Source organism: Maniola jurtina, chromosome 4 (assembly GCF_905333055.1).
Source record: "Maniola jurtina chromosome 4, ilManJurt1.1, whole genome shotgun sequence".
NCBI lineage: Eukaryota > Metazoa > Arthropoda > Insecta > Lepidoptera > Nymphalidae > Maniola > Maniola jurtina.
In genome coordinates this window covers 3,784,856-3,807,416 of record NC_060032.1, presented here as the reverse complement: position 1 = coordinate 3,807,416, position 22,561 = coordinate 3,784,856, and the positions used below count along the sequence as shown (strand labels likewise).

General features: G+C 36.9%; 1 protein-coding gene and 1 long non-coding RNA gene across 2 annotated transcripts in view; one reads left to right on the top strand and one right to left on the bottom strand.

Annotated features, from left to right (window-relative positions):
• LOC123864643 (D(2) dopamine receptor A) overlaps positions 1-22,561 on the top strand; it is a 95,641-nt gene that overhangs the window by 69,132 nt on the left and 3,948 nt on the right. Inside the window, exons 5-9 of the mRNA XM_045905246.1 lie at positions 6,706-6,904; positions 10,030-10,155; positions 12,810-13,016; positions 18,744-18,913; positions 21,775-21,901. Coding sequence (XP_045761202.1) covers positions 6,706-6,904; positions 10,030-10,155; positions 12,810-13,016; positions 18,744-18,913; positions 21,775-21,901 — 829 coding nt within the window. The remainder of the gene's footprint in view (positions 1-6,705; positions 6,905-10,029; positions 10,156-12,809; positions 13,017-18,743; positions 18,914-21,774; positions 21,902-22,561) is intronic.
• LOC123864693 lies at positions 15,931-16,523 on the bottom strand. The gene is made up of 2 exons (XR_006795827.1): positions 16,009-16,523; positions 15,931-15,965 (listed from the first exon to the last, which is right to left on the bottom strand). It is a non-coding gene; the product is annotated as an uncharacterized LOC123864693 (long non-coding RNA).

Genomic DNA, 22,561 nt, shown 5'->3' with positions numbered 1-22,561 from the left:
TTTTGATTCAATGTTGCTATCGTCCTCTCGTATCCTACCCCATGAGCCGTCTCAGTCAAACGGTACACCTATGAGGTTATAACATGGCTATAACTAACTAATGAGACGTAAAGATCGACGCAGTAGGTAAAGTTGACGAATTCCCACTCTCTAAGGCCTTTTTTTTCTTTTTCAAGTCTAATTGGAAGTTCGGGCCTTTTGAAACAGTGATTTTAAGCGTAAATAGCTTTTCTTTGTACCCATTTATTCACAGAACAAAAAGCTTTTGATTTAAAAGGTTGTAAATTTAAATAGGTATTTTAATCAAATACATACAAAGAAGCGCCGAATTTAAATTCGTTTCAGGGCTGATTTTTAACGCCAAATGTTTTACTGACGAATAAATAAGATTTTTGAAAAAATCAGTCGAAATGACAAAGTTATTCGTCCGTTTATTTGACGATTGAAAAATTGCTGCTCAGGGACTGAATTCCTAATTCTTTCTAGCAAAGCTTAGCAAAAAACTTTAAAATGCAAAAAAAAAACAAACCAGGACTGACTTATAATAATTTCTTTCTCATTAAATCTACGAAATCTTGCGAGAACTTTTAATACAACACAGTGGTGTGGAAGTCCACAAAAACAAAACCTAGGTCAAGTACCATTCTAGAACACTTTAAGTCTTAGTTCAGATGGATAAGCAATAATTCTAGTGCAACATTATTTCAAGAACTAAGTATTTTGTTATCTGTCTACAAAAGCATTCGAGCTAGAACCAGAGTCGGGCTCCGTTCTTATGAGTGATTTCACGCGTAAATATCTTCATTATTTCCTTTGATTTACTACGAGGAGCTTTGGACGCTGCGAAGAACTGGTTCGTTTGATAAGGAGTATATTTCTAACTGAGTGTCATTTTAGGTGTGCTCTTGCGGAAAGTATAATTATTATCTTCTAGAGAAAATGGCGACTATCTCCCTGAGGCAATCATGGTAAATATGGAAAGGTCTTGGAATGGATTTCCGGCTAGGTTAATTCAACCAACCTCAATTTTGGGAAATGCGAGTCGAAAGCCAAAACACGAACAGCTGCTACAAAACTTGGTATTCTGAACAAGAATGCCTTACTCTTTTACCAAGCTCAGGTTTGGTTTGGCATGGAGTACTGCTGCCACCTTTAGGATGGGTCTGCCAAGTACTATCTCAATGCATTAGACTTGATAGATTGCCGCGCTCATAGAATTATTGGCGATCAATGGATTACGCAGGCGAAATTGTTCAACTTACAGCACAGTCGCAAAGCCGCCTGTTTATCAGTCTTTTATCGGATATACTTTTGAGAGTATGCTCAGGTACTTCAGAACTTTGTTCCTCCTTCACAGTTCTACTGCTGACCAGCAAGGAACCGCTAACCGTAGCACCCTTATGTGGTCGACATCCGATCTACTCATAGGTACATATACCTACATATTATTATATTAAACTGGATAACCGCTAAGTAATAACCTTGCGTGACATAAATTTCTTATTTTCCTCGTGGAAAAACTGCAGATATATCTCGTTCATTTCCCAAACGAGATCCAAACCTACCGGCGACACCTGAGCACATTTATTCAACGTCATGTACCTGCGTGATAATTTATTTGAGAATATAAAATGTAAACATTAAACAAACAAGGTTAGACGGGGCTTGGATGAGGGTTTAGGTATTGGATAGCCTTACTTAATTACTTGTTTTGAAATTGGTACATTTTTGCGTTTGAGGAATATTTAAATTCATACTATATGCTATCCAGGGATGATGGGTATTATTGTATTTATTGTATGGAACCTGGCCTGATAACCAATAGAGTTCTAATGTGTGTTAGTTTGTTGCTTATATACAGTAAAGTTACTCGATTTCTTCCGACGCGACGTCGGACTAATATTGCAAGATGGCGGGCTTTTTAACCGATTTCCAAAAAAGGAGGAGGTTCTCAATTCGTCGGGATCTTTTTTTTTTTTTTTTTTTGAACAGAACTCCTCAATGGATAAGAGCAAATTGCTCGCGATCACTGTAATAGCTTAGTAAACAGTAGGGTTTTAACTGGGCATAGCATATTATAGTACAGTGGGGCCACTAAAAATTGTGAAATAAAAAATTTTCAAAAGAAAAATAAAACCGACTTCAAAAGCCAAAAACACTAAAAAGTAGAAAATAATTTTTGTTTAGCTACACATGTAATGTACCTAGGTATGAAGTCGGGCGAGCTTCACTCTTGGATTTCTAATTTTGTTTTAATATGCTCGCTCGACGTCATACCTAGGTACATTACATGTGTAGCTAAACAAAAATTATTTTCTACTTTTTAGTGTTTTTGGTTTTTGAAGTCGGTTTTATTTTTCTTTTGAAATTTTTTTTTACTAGCGCATGCCATTTGAATTAGATATTTTCTCTAAAATTCGCCTTCTTAGGCGGTTTCATTGCTGAACTATGTACTTCTTTACAAAGAATTCTAGTAAAAATTGCACCTTTTTGTGGAACGTGCAGGGGTGATCTCTCTTTTCTCCGGTAGTTTACTGCGTTCTGCCCGTAATAACAATTGAAGCTTATGTTACAATCTTTCATTTCATGGGAAAGAGGTTTTTATTGGATATGCCGGCTCTCATTCTGCATTGCCTGCAGGCTGCATTCTCTCAACTTAATCGGTCCAGTGGGAGTGTAGCGGTTGCCACATTAGCAAGAAGATGTCGCTTCTAAACTCAATCAATCAACAACGCTCGAAACACTAGATGGCAGCACGGGTAGACTAATTGAAAACTCAAAATAGAACACGCAACTTTCAATCGCAATGACAGAGCGTTTACCAAATTGGACTATATATAGAAGTTTCAACGCATAACCGTCGGCCCAGCTGGCGCTACCGAGCACAACACCGCTCGGTTGGGAAATTTCCCTATTGCTACGGTCGAGCATACAGACACAGCTCCCGTACAGGAGTAACTTGGCTGTGACAGACGAACAGACAGACACTAAGAAGATCTTATAAGGGTTCAATTTTTCATTCGGGCGTACGGTACCTTAAAAACATGTCGTTTAGCTAAAAATTAAGTAAACATGGCATTCCGCTAGTAACATTAGCTTTTTATGAGGGCTTTTTCAAATTACATGAGAAACAGTAAGAATAAAGTGGACGTGACAAAAATAAGGGCCGGGTCAAAGACAATAAATTATACCTAATCTCCCTTCTGTAGACATTATGCCAACGTGACCGATTTCAATCTTGTGCCTTTAAGACGTTGATTAAACATTTTAATTCCCTCAATTGTATTAACCTTAGCAGTCTTGGGTTCTATTCCCGGCAAGAATTTCTAATTTTCTCTAGTCGGGTCTAGAGGGAGAATTTGTGGTTAGTTGTCAAAGCAAATGGACTGTAACAGACGGACAAGTAGACAGACACACGAGTGATCTTACAAGGGTTCTATTTTTCATTCAGACAGAAGGAACCCTAAAAACATGGCGGCTAGCTAAAAATTAAGTAAACATGGCAAGCTTCAGCTACATTAGCTTTTTATGAGGGCTTTTCCAAATTACATGATCTAAACGGTAAGGATAAAGTGAACGTGACAAAAATAAGGGCTGGGTCAAACAGTAAATTATACCCCAATCTCCCTTCTGTAGACATTATGCCCACGTGACCGATCTCAATCTTGTACCTTTGAGACGTTGATTAAAAATTTAAGTCCTCAACTGGATAAATACTTACTACTTAGTAATTAATCAAGTTACGGTAGGTACGTTTCGGTTAACGGTACGGTACATACGAGTAGCTTTTGATATCGGTTTTTGGCTGAGTTTTCCCTCAAATGGTGGCGAGAAATGGGATAGTGAGGAACGTGGAGGGCCCATGTATGGCGGAACACGCTCCAAAATATCTATATGCCCAGCACGGGACTCAAACATCGCTGGACTTGGATCTTTCCAAACCTTACAGCTCATGAATAGGTGAATAAATCGGAACTTACATTGATATTTTTTTTTGCATGATTACTTACTAAAATATTATTGACTAAAATCATGCTTAATCTAACTTTCAAACGGCTGAACCGATTTTCTTGGATTATAGCTAAGAACACTCTCGATCAAGTCACCTTTCAAACAAAAAAACTAAATTAAAATCGGTTCATTAGTTTAGGAGCTACGATGCCACAGATAGATACACAGATACACACGTCAAACTTATAACACCCCTCTTTTTGGATCGTGGGTTAATAAAGCTTGCTTGAGATAAATTGCTTATACTAAAGGAAGATTTATCTACTTATTTTTAACATGCAAGCAGAAAACTGCTTGTTTAGTTCATATTATGTGGGATATCTTACACACTTGTAATTCCTCCTGAAACAAATGCAGCAGACAAAATTTGACCCTATACGTTAGACAGTAAAGTCCATTTTAAAAGTTTGAATAATTATTATGATGTAAGGAGATGAAAATTCACCAGGCATATTTAAGCAAGCATTGAAACGTATGAAATATTTGACGAGAATTTAGAGTGAAGTTGAATGCTCGATTCGAGATTTTAATATTGTATACTTGGAGGGAAATTTTAAAACAGAGATTTTGCGGTGAAATATTAATAGTTATAAGTTGATGCAGATACGCTCTGTATTCGGAGCACGCTGCATACTTAATATTTTGGCGCGATTTAGAGTTGCACGGACATACAAATCTTTGAGCTCGTGTAAAGTCTGTGCACCAGTGTAACATATTTTTAACCCCCGACCCAAAAAGTGGGGTGTTATAAGTTTGACGTGTGTATCTGTGTATTTGCTTGTGGCATCGTAGCTCCTAAACTAATGAACCGATTTTAATTTAGTTTTTTTTTTGTTTGAAAGGTGGTGATCGAGAGTTTTGTTTGTTTGAAAAATGTCTTTATTATCAAATATTAAATATATATGTCACAGCCAAAGTAATAAATCCTGATATTATGTATATTATCTAGTCATTATTTATAATGTCTACCCAATTTAGATAAACTGATAATTGACACAGAATTAATCACATTAACTAGCAATTTTATATAATTTCTTCGAAGACTTGGATGATGTAATAAAACAAGTAGGTACTTACAGGTAAATATTATAAAATTATATTTCAATTTGCCTTATGCATACCTAACTATATGTGTAGCAATATTATACTGTTTTGAGACTTATTTCGTGGTTTAATGACATAATTATGTATTATAACGGGTACATAGGTTAGGTTAGGTTAGGTTAGGTTAGGTTAGGTTAGGTTAGGTTAGGTTAGGTTAGGTTAGGTTAGGTTAGGTTAGGTTAGGTTAGGTTAGGTTAGGTTAGGTTAGGTAAGGTTAGGTTAGGTTAGGTTAGGTTAGGTTAGGTTAGGTTAGGTTAGGTTAGGTTCAAAGTTAGACCGTATTTATTACTTTGGCTAACTTTGAACCGCTATTATGAATAATATCCGGATAAAGTGATTAATTTATTACATTGTCTAGTCAATTTTGATATTATACATAATGACCAGTCATTATGTATAATAGCTATTTAATCACTATGACTGTAACATATACACAGTTTATGTCCATATAATGTCTCCTGATCGAGAGTGTTCTTAGTTATAATCCAAGAAAATAGGTTTAGCCGTTTGAAAGTTATCAGCTCTTTTCTAGTTATTACTGTAACCTTCACTTGTCGGGGTGTTATAAATTTTTAATTTATATTTGTATTATGATAATATTTATATCAGCAGTTGATAGTAATAGTACCTACTTTATTGTTAGGTTGTTGGATAGTAAACACTATAAAATAAAAAAAAGCCAAGCGCGAGTCAGACACGCGCACCGAGGCCTCGTGAGAGTTCCGTACTCGGTTATTTTTTTCGTCAATTTTGCACGATAAAACAAAAACTATTATGCATAAAAGATCAGTTTGAGAATGTGCATTGCGTAGGTAAAGCCCTTTTATATGATACCCCACTTGGTATAGCTTCGAAAATTGAAAATAGTAATCATTTGTACATGAACACTTTTTTTTTGTGATGTAACCACAAATTCATGGTTTTCGGATTTTTTCCTTTACTTGTGCTATAAGACCTACCTACCTGCCAAATTTCATGATTCTAGGTCAACCTGAAGTACCCTATAGGTTTTCTTGACAGACACGACAAACGGACAGACAGACAGATAGACAAACAACAAAGTATCCACTAGATACTGGCGAGGCACGATTGACACCTTTGGATAAAACCTTTACCTGTACATTCTAAAACAGATTTTTATTTATTTTTATGAATAACAGTTTTTGATTTATCGTGCAAAATGTCAGAAGAAATACCCGAGTACGGAGCCCTCCGTGCGCGAGTCTGACTCGCACTTGTCCGGTTTTTTCAAAATGAATGTACGGCGCTTTGCCTATCTGGAGTATGTCATTGGGAGTATTAGAATACAATTACCCGACCCAAAAAGAGGGATGTTATAAGTTTGACGTGTGTATCTGGGAATCTGTGTATCTGTTTGTGGCATCGTAGCTCCTAAACTAATGAACCGATTTTAATTTAGTTTTTTTGTTTGAAAGGTAGCTTAATCGAGAGTGTTCTTAGCTATAATCCAAGAAAATCGGTTCACCTGTTTGAAAGTTATCAGCTCTTTTCTAGTTACTGTAACCTTCACTTGTCGAGGGTGATATTTTTTAATTTACACTTGTGTAACAAAACCTTTTATTTTCGTAGGTCTCATCAACAGAACCAACATAATGCCGACACCAGAGCTGTGCGTGATCAACAACCGCCTGTTCTGGGTGTTCGGCTCTCTGGTCGCGTTCTACATTCCTATGCTCATGATGGTGGTGTCGTTCGCGTTGACTGTGCAGCTGCTGAAGAGCCAGGCGAGGTTGGCCGCCACTCCAGTGCCCGGAGGGTCGCACAGGAGGTGAGAATTTAGGCATGTATGTTTTATGTTCGTTTTCTTTTATTTATATCATCATCATCAGCCTGTGGAAGTCCACTGTTGGACATAGGCCTTTCCAAGAGCGCGCCACCAAACACGGTCCTCTGCCTTCCTCATCCAGCCACTTCCCACCAGCCGCTTTATATCGTCGTTCCATCATGCATGGAGGGCGTCCCACACTACGCTTGATAGTTACTTCCTACTACGAGATTACTTCCTACGAACAAACTTATAACTTTACCTCTTTATTATCCTACTAATATTATAAATGCGAAAGTATGTATGTATGTATGAATGCTTGTTAGGTACTCTATCACGCTAATACTACTGGACGAATTCGGCTGAAATTTGGGCTACTTTTTACCCCGGAAATTCGGATTTTAAAAACCTATATCCATGGGAACGAAGTCACGGGCATCAGCTAGTTGATCAAGACAAACAAACTTACAAACATGACTCGTGCCTATGAATATAGTTTGAATAATAACTGAACACGTCTAATGTTTATGCACGCACCTATGCATGCATTTTTATTCGAGCATCATGTAGCGATAATGCGAAACAAAGGCATGCAAACTTTTCACTGGCTTTTAGCGTAACAGCTTCTCGAGTTGAAATAGCGCGGTTCATGGTTTAGAAATGCAAATCTGAATGCGTTTTTCGTGTCACTGCTTTGCTAGCGACGTACCTACCTGCATTATAGTTTGATAAAAAGGTTTTTTTTTTCATTTTTAATAACCTCCACGGTCTTATGTTGAGTAGGTCAACTTTAAAAATCGATTTCGAAACTTTTTTTAGACCTTAATTTTTCGTGATGTAAAAGTAGGTGGCCTAACTTATTCTCCAGGTTTTAACTACGAGTATATCCAAGCAATAAATCAGGTCGATCCGTTGCTCAGTTGCAGCGTAATTGAAGGACAAACCATCAAACCAACAAACTAACATACAATCACACTTTCGCATTTATGGCATGTAATTTTTACCAAAAGTAAACTATTTTATTGCTCGTCTATAATTCCTCCAAGAGCTTTTATTATGAAGACTTACTTAACTTTAAAAAATTTAATATTTGCTTCGGTTATTTCATTTATGAATTGCTAAAAGTTTAAATCTTAAATCTTTTTATCATACCGCACGAAATATTGAGAAAAATAACATTTGGTAGACCGAGAAATGTAAGGATCTTGAACCCGAATATATTCATGGTCGGCGAACGACAAATAAAACATAATCCCTAGCATAACTTCCTTGGCAATTGACAGGGGATTAAACAGTTTGCTTGCTTTCGGTATTTGGGAACCTGCCAGAATATATTAGACACTTAGCCGCGATCAGCTGAAATGGAAACCAAAATGAGTATTATGCAACAAATCATAGCATTATAAGAGACAATTTGAGATTTGAAACATCGATAAACGCAACCACGAAAATGCGCTAGTTAAATTATTAGTCTCATATGAAATGCGTTCCATTTCTTTATTATTTGCGAACTTTACCTACTAGTTTCAAGGTACTAAAATATCCCTAGGTATAACAGCACTCATTCGTATTTTCAACACACTGTTCGTATATTATATACGAGTTCGTATAGAAATAATAATCAGTGTATAATTATTATTTATATTCCAGAATTTTAGGTTTTCTTATTCATCCATTCATACACCTAATAAAAATATTTTGTGCTTAGGTATGAATAAACCATGTTAGTAAGAATTTCGAAAGAAAATAGAAAAATTAAAGCAGCAACTCGCCACGGTATTTTAAAAGACCACTTATACACACAACAATAAAGAAAAATTCTTTGTAGGAATAATATTATTCAAAACAAACCTGCTCCCATTATTCATAGGTCAGGGGACAACGATAGATATTTATTATTTATTGCTAGAGACAAATGCTGAAAGTGTGGCATATTTAGCCGTATTATTTTCAACGCTGTATTCGTCGTTGAGTTTTCCATCGAAACAAAATTATGATTTACATACAGTCAGAAAAATAGACAATACAATGTCAGTTTTTACTTCGAAACAATAATTGATTGCTTCGGCGCATACTGTTCTCGTCAGTTACTGACGCAACTTAAAATGTGCACATTAAAATTTGTCCACAAAAATGAGCACGTCGAAGGTTTTATTCATCATCATCCTGAACATGAGTCTTCTCTTAGGAGAAGGGTTTGGCTAAAGGCTAGAATCTATTAACACCTGATTGAAGACGAAGTAATATATAAAATTGCATCGACGTACTCAATTAAATTCGTCGCTGCATCAGCGTTGCAATGCGTTTAAATAATACCACCTTTTCTAACCGATTTATTGGCACGGATTTTGACACGCATAAAGAATGTCATAATAAGTTACAAGTTTTGATAAATTTATTGCATTTCAGTGCAAAGTTGCCGCAACTAAAGTTTTCACTTGTTTACTGTAACTCGAAAAGATTTTAGAAACGTATAGGTAAGTATCAAAACATGTTACGTGTGCTATACATTTTTCAAGAAGTTGACAAAAATTGTTTGTTGGAATTTTGTCCGTATTTACTCTATACCGCTGCCATTCTACAGAAATACTGTTTACTTAGTTCTACAAATAGAAAACTGACGAAGTCGAATTTAAAGGAATAAAGAAGGATTGTTTGTATAGACTATAGAGCATGAAATGAAATAAGTAGTTATTATGTAAATATAATAGCTGTAAAATGTGGTGAGAGACAAAATTTTGCTTATTTGTATTACGTCGCTTAACTATTAGTAACTAATACCAAATGAAATAATTACCTTCCTGAGTTTATTTTTTAAGTCCCGTGGGAACTGTTTGATTTTCCGGGATAAAAAGTAGCCTATGTCACTCTCTGGTCTTTAACTATACCCATGGAAAAAATCTGCACTCTTGCACTTTTCCGGGATAAAAGTAGCCTATCTCCGTCCCCGGGATATAAGCTAACCCTGTATCGAATTTCGTCAGAATCAGTTAAACTGTTCGGTCGTGAAAAGGTAGCTGACAGACAAAAAGAATACTTTCGCATTAATAATATTAAAAGTATGAATTACTTAGTTAAGTATGGATTTTTCTATTGACAATGTAATTAACATTGATCACATTCATCAGGCAATGCGGCGGGTTCGACAACGGGCAGCAGTGCGTGAGAAGGCTGGGAGCGAGGAGTTCTCCCGACCTTTCACCAAGCACTACCGTGTCCAGACAGCTGACATGGCGGGTCACCTCCACATCCAGGTGAGCATTTACTAGACCACAGCTGGGCACAGTTGTTCACTCTCAGCGGTGCGTGCGCAGGTGGCGAGCGAAGATTGCCTACGTTTTGTCACCTAGTTTCGACAACTGACTTAATTAGTCATGTCTAGGTGCGCATTTACTAGCCCACATGTGGGCAAATTTTCACTTTCAGCAGTGTGTGGGCGAAGGTTGAGAACGAGAACTTCCCTTACCAGTCGCCTAGCAACGGGTCTAGATGACTGACATGGTGGGTAACCTACACATGCAGGTGAGCATTTACTTGCCCACTGCTGGGCACAATTTCTCACTTTTAACAGTGCATGCGGAGGTGGGGAGTGAGGATTTCCCACGGTCCATCACCTAGCAACGTGTCTTGACTCAATAACTGACTTGGCAGATCAGATCTATATCCAGGTAAGCATTTCATCAGCTCACAGCTGGGCTAAGTTGTTGACTCTTAGCAGTGCGTCGTCAAAATATGTCCTATCCCATTGCTTCGAGTACTTCCGAGTGAAACCCATACAACCGTATTAGGAATATATTTTCTGTCATTTTATTTTCGTTATAAATACTAATATCAAGATTATAATAAGAACTTTTTAATAACTGAATGCCTCGAATACACCACAACAATGTAGTAGGCATTTTGCAAAAATTGAATAGGTAGGTAACTAGCCGCGGCAGCATATAACATGGGATTCTTTCTTTTTGAGTGAACGCTGAACATAATACGAACAAATGGTTGAAAAGTATACAGCGCCATCTATGTACAGCTAATATTACTACGTTTATCTAATTTTTATAACAATAATTAATTACTTTCATTATTATTATCAATCGGAATAATGTTTTAAATAATTATTACAAGGATGCCCTGTAATTTTAGATTTATCTAATATCATCATACGAATTTTTTTTTAACTTAAGTCACCACTTTTAACTTTGCGTAGATAAACCATATCCTTTGTGTAATACTAAAAATTGTACAACCTACTGTTAAGTACTGAGAGATGAATATTTACAATTCATCATCTCAACCTATCGCGGGCCCACTAAGAACTGAGTCTTCTTAGATTGAGAAGAATTTAGGCCATTAGTAGTGACATTGGCAGACTTCCTACATCTTTGAGACGTTATAGAGAACTCTTTAGGCGTGCAGGTTTCCTGATCATGTTTTTTCCACCTTTGGTCTTGTGAGTTTAGAAAAGTTTTTAAAATTCTGCCATCGCGGCGGGCGCTAGTGAAACCCGCTCCGTGAGTTCTTAGCCTAAAGCAGATAATATTAAATTGATGAAAAGTTGAAGGTGCTTGCCCGGAATGGAACCCGGTATCCCCAAATAGGAGGCCGAAATTTAACCACTAGGCTATCAGTTATCACCACTTATTATTAGGTACTTTTTATATTACTAGGTAAGTAATGCCCGCGACTTCGTCCACGTGAATTTAAATCTTTAAAAATCCCGTTAGAACGCTTTGATTTTCCGGGGGAAAAAATGGCCTATGTCACTTTCTGTAGCAAAAGTAGCCTATCAAAATCGGTTAAACTATTGGGCCGTGAAAAGCTAGGAGACAGACAGAGACACACTTTCGCATTTATAATATTAGTATGGATAGTATGGATTATTATCCACAGTCATCATCATTTAAAATTGGTAGAATAATTTTTGAAATATCTCCGAAAATATTGAAGGTAGCGTCATTTAGCAGTATGATCAGCTCATACTCGGCTCACTACTGAGAACGGCGCTGCTTTTAGAATGAGAATAGTTTGGTCACAGTTTTACGAGTGGTTTAGCCGTAGTCCGTCCCGCTGGCCAAGTGCGGGCATAGGCTTTTGAGAACTTTACACACCTTTGAGAACATTATGGAGAACTCTCAAGCATGAAGTTTCCTCATGATGCTTTCCTTCACCGTCAAAGCAAACTCAACTCCGAAAAGTTAGAGGTCCGTACCTGGGATCGAACCCCCAACCTTCCGAAAAGGAGGCGGACGACTCATCCACTAGGCTATCACGGCGTATTAATTTTAATCAAGATGTCACTCTACCATAACTCTCCCGGTTAATCGATGTTTTAATAATGGTTTACTTAATTAAACAATTCATTCGCTAACGGTGTTGTTTACGCAACGGAGACTCGCTTTCGGTGCCAGCGGGTTATTATACATAATAAAGCAGTCGCAAATTAAACTGAAAATAATAAGGAAATGTTTTATTATAAACTATCTTTTGCCAGTTACCTTTTCCTCGTAGTTCAGAAATAGTGAGATTACCTTTTAAACTAATGTTACGTGAAAGCAATTTATTATTAAAAAGTTATTAAATTACGATTTAGCACACCTTGCAATTATTTAAAAAAAATATCTGGCCTTAGACATTGTACAGTCTGTATTGGTACCTATACAAACAAAGGACCTAACTATATTGTTATAATAACACTCAGTCAATAAATAATTGAAAAAATCGATGAATTATTGTCAGGAAATTAGAAAAAAATTGTAAAAATAGGATTAACTTAGAAATCATAGTTTCCAATTTTTTATAACTCCATACTGTGGAATTTGGCATTTGATCATATTGGACCATAACAAGTATTGAAACTATAGTAATGAACATTTACCTATGCAATAAAAATTAAAAACTTATTTCTCCACAGGCCGCAGCGCAATAAAATCGGCATGAGCGTCTCCCATCCACAACTAAGCTACATGAATGGTTGCGGCAACGGAACTGGCTCGGTTTGTGCCAGACGTGGCCGCGATGTGGCCACTCAAACGCCACCCAGCATAGCCGCTGAGACACGGAGAGCGAGGCTCAAGCCATTGAAACTATCACTGGCAGCTCCAAATGCTTTGTCTTTGAGGTAAGTAAACAGTGCAAGGATCCAGCCTGTTTCAGACATGGTCATTCAAACCCCATCCAGCATAGCAACTAAGACACGGCGAGCGAGGCTTAAACCATTGAAACCCTCTGGCATCGCTAAATGCATTACCTTTGAGGATAGTAATAATAACCTCCTGACCATATTATGTCGGTCACGGGAGTCAATCAATGAAGACTGACCAATTAAGCAAGATATATTATTATACTTAGGACAGAAGTGCAAGTGAATGGTATTCCGAACCAGTGGTAGATGCATTTGCCGATTCAAAAGTACCTACTTGTAAGAGTTTAATTGAATAAAAATATTTTGAATTTTGTTTTTTTTTTTTTATTCAAGCGCAGGGCCGCGCCGGCACCTTTGTAAAATTTCATTATTTCATTCTATTCATTTATCATACTATCACACTAATATTATAAAGGCGAAAGTTTGTGTGTATGTGTGTGTGTGTGTGTGTGTATGTTTGTTACTCCTTCACGCAGAAACTACTGAACGGATTGGGCTGAAATTAAGAATGGAGATAGATTATACTCTGGATTAGCACATAAGCTACTTTTTATCCCGGAAAATCAAAGAATTCCCACGGGACTTTTAAAAAACCTACGTCCACGCGAACGAAGTCGCGGGTCTCAGCTAGTCAATCATATTTATTCATTTAAAATTTGTGAATCGGACGAGGACACGAGCCGAAAGTTTTACAAAAAATGTAAAGGTCCTGTTACAAATGTCGCTGTCAACATCAAAATGTTCTTATTCCATCAAGAAAGGAACAAGGATTGCGCAAAGGGACGCATGTAGAAGGTCAGCTTTAATAGAATAAAGCAAAAAAAGACATTTAGGCGTGCGACAAGAATAAGCAAAAAACATGACTGGCCGAGATTGCGTTATCTAAAATTACTTTTCCTAAACAGAGCGTTTTGCCTTTATTTTGCTTCATTAGATATGGTGAGGTCGTTACCAAAGCCTAATTACCGAAAGTAACGAAAAATGATTGCTTTCGTATTTCTATGAACGATTCTATTACGTCTTAGAAAATCTGTGGTAGTGTTGCTCGCTTTTTCTAAGGCTGAATTATATGGAGCGCAGACTTCGCTCAGATTTAGGCCTCATTCGCACGAGAGCTTTTTTAACGTCCGTTAAAAAAGCGTGCAAATAGAACAAATGCATTTCCAAGTATCTGTTCACACTTCAGCGCTTTTTTAACGCGCACTTTGTATTGTCAGCGCAACGCCGGATTTTAACCGACTTCCAAAAAAGGAGGAGGTTCTCGATTCGTCGGGATCTTTTAACGCGACGCTTTTTTAACGCTCGTGCGAATTAGGGCACAACAGTTAAAACGAGACGGTGTTATATATCTATCTCCTTAAATCTATCTCGTTTTAACTCCGTCTTCAGTCTGAGATAAATAATTCAAAATAAGCTCTAAAGATTTCAGCTTAGTTTTTATTTATGGCAGGGTGGGGGACTCGTGAAGTACGGCATGTTATACCATACAAATTTTCTGATGAAGAAATGAGGAGAAATTTGACAAAAGCTTTTTTTTAAAAAAAAAGAATATTAGCTATGCTAATCATGACTAATACTCCCCTTTCCCCTCCAATTAAGCGTAGCTTGTGCCAGGAGTGGGTACGACAATAGTGCAACGGGTGGGATTTGAACCGCCGACTTCTCGGAAGTCAGTCCGCTACTCAACCGTTGAGCTATCGAGGCTCTGAGGTTTATATCCCGTAGACGGAAATAAAAAAATGATTTTTATCAAAGAGTTCCTACGGGCTTAAAAAGAACGCTAAGTCTACGTGGGTAAAGTCGTTCTAGTTTATTTGTAAAGTTTTTTGTAATAATATTAGGTGCCTATCATTGAATTCTCTAAAACACTGAATTTTAACGACCGACGACGAAGTTTTAATTTAAGCTCTTGTTAATGTTTTCATAGTGCTTTATTCAAAAATTTGTACTAAAAACTAGCAACTAACAAGTTGCCATTTCTAATTAAGCGAAATGAATGGCCAGACAGCCTAATTCCGTGGTTCCGTATGCAAACTATTCGAGAGGAACAGTTGTATAATTTTCGCAATAATATTCATGAGAGGTTTATGTCATAGTTCCTTAGTTACTTCCTAATTAGTTGAATATAAAATATTGTATCCTCAATAATTTCAACAGTGATGTATGTATGTCGGTACTTATTTTATTTCATTTTTATTTATTTTACATCTAATTGGAACGGCATTGCCACTTACACTAACTAGATGATTAATGATAAATTATTAAACGCAAAAGAGACAAAATACGTAAAGATATAAAACAAATCCATACTAATACTAATATTATAAATGCGAAAGTGTGTCTGTCTGTCTGTCTGTCTTCTTTTCACGGCCCAACAGTTTGACCGATTCTGACGAAATTTGGTACAGGGTTAGCTTATATCCCGGGAATGGACATAGACTATTTTTTATCCCGGAAAATCAAAGAGTTCCCACGGGATTCCCAAAAAACCATCGACTTAACCGATTTGTATGAAATTTGGTACCGAGGTAGTTTGCGTCCCTGTAATTGACATAGGCAACTTTTTATCCTGGAAAATCAAACAGTTCCCACGGGATCTTTAGAAACCTAAATCCACGCGGATGAAGTCGCAGGCATCCTCTAGTGGCACATAATTAATGTTTTTATTATGTATGTTTTTATCGACATCTTTTAAAAAAGGAAGTGCTTTATTCGACTGTATGTAAATGTAAATATTATGTCCGTGATTTTCACGCTTCTGGTTTGACTGATTTGATTGCGGTCTTATTAATCAAATCCAGAATAATTTGCATTTATTGTGAACTGCATTCCATTTCATCGTCAAAGGACACTAGATGGCTCTTATCTAGTCTGGGAGCCCGTCGTATTCTTAACACGTTAAACGCCATGGGGGTCACCGGTGACCTCACCCTTCCTCTATCATAGCGCCATGGGGGTCACCGGTGACCTCAACGTATAGTCATATTCAAACTACTTTTTCTCGCCGCCGGCCATACTGACTGTTACTTTATTCGTACTCCGTGACCGGCACGGCGCTGTAGAACTATACTGCGCAGTGGGACAAACATACCTTGTAAGGAATTGAAAAAAAAAATGAAAGATAGCGAAAAAAGTAACCAAAATAAAAATTCAGGATATATAATTCAAATTAGTCTTTATTATTTAAACGAAAATTAGCAGTCTTTATTTTTTAATGAAATATAAACATAAAAATCAGTTTTACTGAAAAATAAAATGGCCGGCGGGGTGGCCGGCGCGGCGCCGGGTACCGGAAAATATATTTTCTGTATTTGTGCGCCATGGGGTGCACCGGTGACCTCAGCTATGTATTTGACTGTAACTATGTAACCCATGTACAGAATTGAATAAAACTTATTTTCTATACGTATCGTAACATAATAAACAAATTACGACCAAAAGTATTTTTACGATTTTTATTTTTTTCTATCGGCGTTTAACGTGTTAATTGCTTTTAAAAATATAATCATGGCCTTGTTTATTTATATAGGTACGTAATAGTAGGGGGTTTCTGGGTATAATAAGGCTTCTGGGAGGGGATATTGTAAAATGCAGCAATGGTGGGTTTTTCCTGTCCATCATTGACAAGAAGGGACATCTAGTTTATGACTAGATTTTGTCATCAATCGTTAGACGTCTACAGCTCTACGGTCATGCGCCACGCCGCGCCGCCTGTATCTAGTGATCCCCTGTGACTCATTTGATGTCATGTGTCCATGTAGTTAGTGGGCGGTCTGCCAACTCTGCGCTTTCAAGTGCGAGGTCGCAATGGGGATGATGCCTGGGTCAAAAATAAATCCTTTCTTAGTAATTATAATATAATATATAGTAATTATAATATAAATATAAATAGAAGGCTTTCCAAAATTCGTAAAATCCACACACGCTGCTCGTTTTAAGTTTGCTTATCATTTTAAATTATTGATTTAACAAAAAAATACGTCAAATTACTTCAAATGTGTATGACGTCACGTCTGTGTTCATACAAGCTCCCATATTAAGCGAGCGTTTTGAAGTTTGATAAAAAATAGCTGATTTGACTAGTAGTCAACATCCCTTTTCCAGCTGTTTTGTTTTAACTCTAGTTATACATAATCCTACTAATATTATAAACGCGAAAGTTTGTATGTATGGATGGATGGATGTATGTTACTCTTTTAAGTAAAAACTACTAGACGGATTTGGCTGAAAGTGGAGATAGATTATACCCTGGATTAACACATACGCTAATTTTTTTCCCGAAAAACCAATGAGTTCCCAAGGGATTTAAAAAAAAATATATCCACGGGAACAAAATCACCACCTACATACCATACGCTACCACCTACCATACCTACCATACCTGCCATAGCATACGCTAGCACCTAGTTTTTAAAAAAATCATTTAAATCAACAGTTGAGTACATTAATGATTTTATACCCTCTACAGTTAACCCGTTCATTTGTACGTAGGTACAACTAACGAACCAATTAGATATTTAAGTCATTCTACGTAGCGCAGCGTTCACGGCATTCCTTCAAGGTATAAAATACAGCTGTTAATTAATTTAAGATTTACCCTAAAGGTAGATTGGTACCTACAGCTTTTACGGGCTAGAGCACTCAGTATTTTCCTTGAAAATAGAAAGTTAACAAGATGTTTTTCGCAAAAGTTCAAAAGATTTTTTTTCTAAGCTGGAGGAACCTAGACCTTGAGTTCCGGACTAGGCGGTACCTATAAGATTAGGTACCTAATTAAAATCAAAAGGAGCGAAAACTAATTAGAATTTTTCAAAATTCAATCCCCAAGGGGGTAAAATAGGTGTTTGTTTGTATAGACCACGAGGACGAAATAAAACGTCAATTTCATGTAAGGTCTGTTATTTATAAAATCCTCCAAAAATGCGGTAACATTTTGTGAACTAAACTGCCGTTCAGGGTATTACCCCTTTAAAACAATTACTGGGGTGAAACACATTTTACTGGTCTCTTGGTGAACATAACAGAGACCCAAGATGTTATCGCTATGGTTATATCTACTGTAACTCGACAAGGAACAGTTGTGATTATTAGACTCCTGAACTTATGTTGAGTCCTTGATAAGAGATTGTTGACTTCCCTGGCACAGTGGTCTTTGTAATTAGGAGGTCCAGGGTTCGATATCTGTCGTCGCTGTCAACCGATAGATATCCACTGCTTGACATGGATATCTTATAGGAATGATGCTTGTGATCAAAGCCGGCAATGCATCGGCGGTTCCTCTGATGCTGCTAATGTTCATGGGCGGCGGTAATCACTTAATATCAGGTGATCCGTCTGCTCGTTTTATTTCATTTCATTTATTTACATTTATGAAACAAAATGCTAGTTGGTTGTGACCGCAATGAATTTGGCTTAGCCTTTTTTAACCCCCGACGCAAAAAGAGAGGTGTTATAAGTTTGACGTGTGTATCTGTGTATCTGTCTGTGGCACCGTAGCTCCTTAACTAATGAACCAATTTTAATTTAGTTTTTATTGTTTGAAAGGTGGCTTGATCGAGAGTGTTCTTAGCTATTTATAATCCAAGAAAATGGGGTTAGTCGTTTGAAAGTTATCAGCTCTTTTCTAGTTACTGTAACCTTCACTTGTTGGGGGTGTTTTAAATTTTTAATTTACACTTATTAATTTCTATGATTTTGTTACAGATTTCTAGCCAACCGCAAGAAGGACAGGTCAATGTCTGCTAACGCGGTGGCAAATGAGCAGAAAGCCACTAAAGTCCTCGGTCTGGTCTTCTTCACCTTCGTGCTATGCTGGGCGCCATTCTTCCTCCTCAATATACTGTTTGCTTCATGCCCTGCTTGTATAGTGCCAGGTAAGATCTTTGTGTCATAGTGATTTTCTATTGCACTTAAGGTGACGCTCAACACTACCAAAATTGCCGGCGCACGTGGGTAATCTGTTTGCTATTTCACCTAATATTGTGTGAGAAAGAGATCCCCGGTATAAAGATGCGCCGACTGGTCCTTCACCTTAACAGGGCTATCTCCGTCGCTTACTCCATACAATCGTAGTCCCAATTTCATTTGAATATTAAGCAACCAAAGTCCATGAAATTTTGCAGACGTATTCTAGAAACTAATATCTGTGCCTGTGGCGTTTTAGATTTTTCTAAAAATATGTAGGTAGTTTTAAAATCACAGATTGGTATGTAAATTTTTAGAAGCGCGTAACTTTGAAAACGAATATTTTAACGGAAATCTGGAAAACCAAAGGCATAGATATTAGTTCCCGGAACGTTTCTACATCATTGAGTAGGATTGGTTCTAGTATTCCAATGAGAGACGAACTACGTTTGTATGGAGCGAGTGACGGGGAGACCCCTCTTAAGCGTCCATCACTGCTGTTTTACGCCAACAACAACGTGCGACAACAAAGCTTGTTACAAATACAAATCATCATCATGATCAACCCATCGCCAGCTCACTACAGAGTACGCGACTGTCGATGATTATTTTATACCTTGTGGCTCTGTGGTATGTCTGATGCCTGGTGGTGCGGTGATGGCCGTGGCGTAAACGAAGCTTTTCAGTTTCAAAATGTTATAATTTCCTTGATTAATACTTTTTGAAAGCACTTTGGCATAATTATCAAAGTTAAGGAACGACGCTTTTCAGGGCAATCAGAACCAACAAAATTCAATTTGGACTGAAACATTAAAAAAGAAAAATTGTAATACGAGTAAGAACATCAGTTAATCTGATATCTCTACCTACCAGAAAACGAATCAAAGTTGTTTAATTTTGTTTCAGCATAATCTTTCTTTTGGATTTCTTCGCCCGTCCAAAATGATAATTTAACTGTAGTATACAGAGATGGACCATTTCACAGGTAGCATGTGAAAAATCATGTGAAAACCTTTTTCATAATATGAAGCACTTTCTACTTACCTAATTCTACCTTACATAAAGTAGACTGTGAAAAATCGCTAAGCGATATCTCACAAGGTTTGAAAATTAATTTTAACCCCACTTTATTTTTTAATGACAACGCGTGCGCATAGTCGCGTCGCCAACTTTTGATTTAAGATGTTAAATTAGTGTGTGCGAGTAAGAATACTTGCATCGCTGCGTGCTAGACAGAGAAAAACATCTAGTTATAATTATGTCGCAAACGATTACAAGTGCGAAAATTCACGTTCTGTAAAAACCACCTGTGAAATATCAGCGCTATTATAATTGATCTTGATCATAGTTCCTAGTTAGTGTAGCAAAACAGTTTTTAGTGTGAAAACTGAAAAATCACTTACCGTGAAAATCACATGTGAAATCATTGGGAAGAAAAATACTAATTTCACCAAATGAAAATGATTTACAAGTAGGTAGCACCAATCTCTACTTGTATTACAAGTTTTAATGCCTTCGTAAACCCCAAAGTCTTCGTCGAATTTTCCGCAAACTTTGGAATTTATTTGGCAAAGCTATGAATCTGATATTGTTTTGACAATGTTTTCGTGAAGGTGCCGATTTTGCAGGCTGTCGTAAAATGATTATATTATTATTACATCAATTTCGTTAGCGTGGCGTTTTGTTTTTGTTGTTTCCTATAATTTTATTATAACTTGCGTATAGATTGAATTCAAAGTCTAATTTAGTATTATCTTGTTCGTTTTATCAAAATATTATTATCACGAAAACTAGCTCGATTGCCCTGGCTTTGCATGAGTGATTTTATATGATTCTTTCTATAAACCTACCAAAATACGGCAAGTGCAAGTTGTCTTGTGCTTCCAAAAGTCACAAAATTTAGCATATGGACCGTTAAACATTGTTTAAATTGACCTTTTTAAACAGAATTAGGTGCGTAATGAGAATGTAGTGAACTCATGGCTTCTTGGACCAGCACCAAGGCGCAGCATATACGCTATGTCCTGTAGTGATGAGTATAACTCTCGATATCATCATTAGAAGCGAGAATCCAATTCAGATCGTGTTTTTATTCAGCCTTAATTGGTTTGGAAAGAGTCCAAACTCCAAAGTCGTTAACAGAATGATCGTTCAGCTAAACAATATGACCCCATTAAGGTTTTGACAGTACTTAGAGACCAAGGATAATGAGCTCAAGGACAAGAATCGCAAAAATATCTTTGTATATTGTAGGTAGGTAATTGTAGTACCGAATCTAAATATATACAAGTGTAAATTAAAAATTTATAACACCCCCGACAAGCGAAGGTTACAATAACTAGAAAAGAGCTGATTACTTTCAAACGGCTGAATCGATTTTCTTGGATAGCTAAGAACACTCTCGATCAAGCCACCTTTCAAACAAAAAAAAACTAAATTAAAATCGGTTCATTCGTTTAGGCGCTACGATGCCACAGACAGATACACAGATACATACGTCAAACTTATAACACCCCTTTTTGGGTCGGGGGTTAAAAATCTCATACTAAGCACATACTTGATTAAAATGAAGGTAATTGTCGTATTTCAAAGACAAGTGACATCTTATGAAGCTTCGTGTCACGATACAAGAACTAAAGATAAGGGTCTGTTCAGACGGATCTCATGACAATGTAAAAAGTTTTTTGTGATAAAACTTCTTTAGGCGCGACTAACTTAGATCTTTTTTTGGATGGAAATAACGCCAAAACAAAGAGCTTTTTGATACCGCCATCTTTATTCGAAGAGGTATAAAGCAGTTAGCGCCATCTTATAAACTCGTTTATTTCAGAACACGTGGTGGACATTTGTCTCTGGCTGGGCTACGTGTCGTCCACCATCAACCCGATCATCTACACAATCTTCAACAGAACATTCAGAGCAGCGTTCCTCAGACTCTTGAGATGTCATTGCAGCAGGTAGACCATTTAATTTTAAAGCATTCTACTCAAGACACTGCGGCCGGGCCGATTTAGAATGGATTTATCTTTAGAATGGATTGGAAAATGTCATTAAGTATTTAGTCCGCTTTCTAACCGGCTGTGCTGTTGAGGGCATTTGTTTAGGTCCAACGTATTTGCTTGTTTACCTTCAATTTGAACTTTGTTATTGACCACACACCAAATTACTCTCAAAGGGTCAAACACCGTTGCTTGCCAGACGGTTGTCTAATTCCAACTTTACGTACAACTGGGATTAAATTTGTTAATGCTTACATTTAGAAGGGTCAGTACTAAATAAATACCGTGTAACCACACTATAAATACTGACTCTAGGTACAAGGAGTATTTTGCGAAGATGAATTTTGAAATAATATCTTCTACAGTGTTGTTTTTAAAGTGTTAAAAATTATGCAAATAACACAATTTTACAATAGGAACATAAAAAAGGTAATTTGAAAAGGATTCCCGAGGAACAAGTTCGTTAATTAAAAAAATAGTTATTAATACATTTTTCATCGCAATAGACATGTTATTAAAAAATTAACAAGCTTTATTGCATTGTAAACTTGCATGAAAAGTGTAAAATATTAGCTTCAGCGGTTTTCTTTTGGCTAGATAGGTAGGTAGGTACTTTGT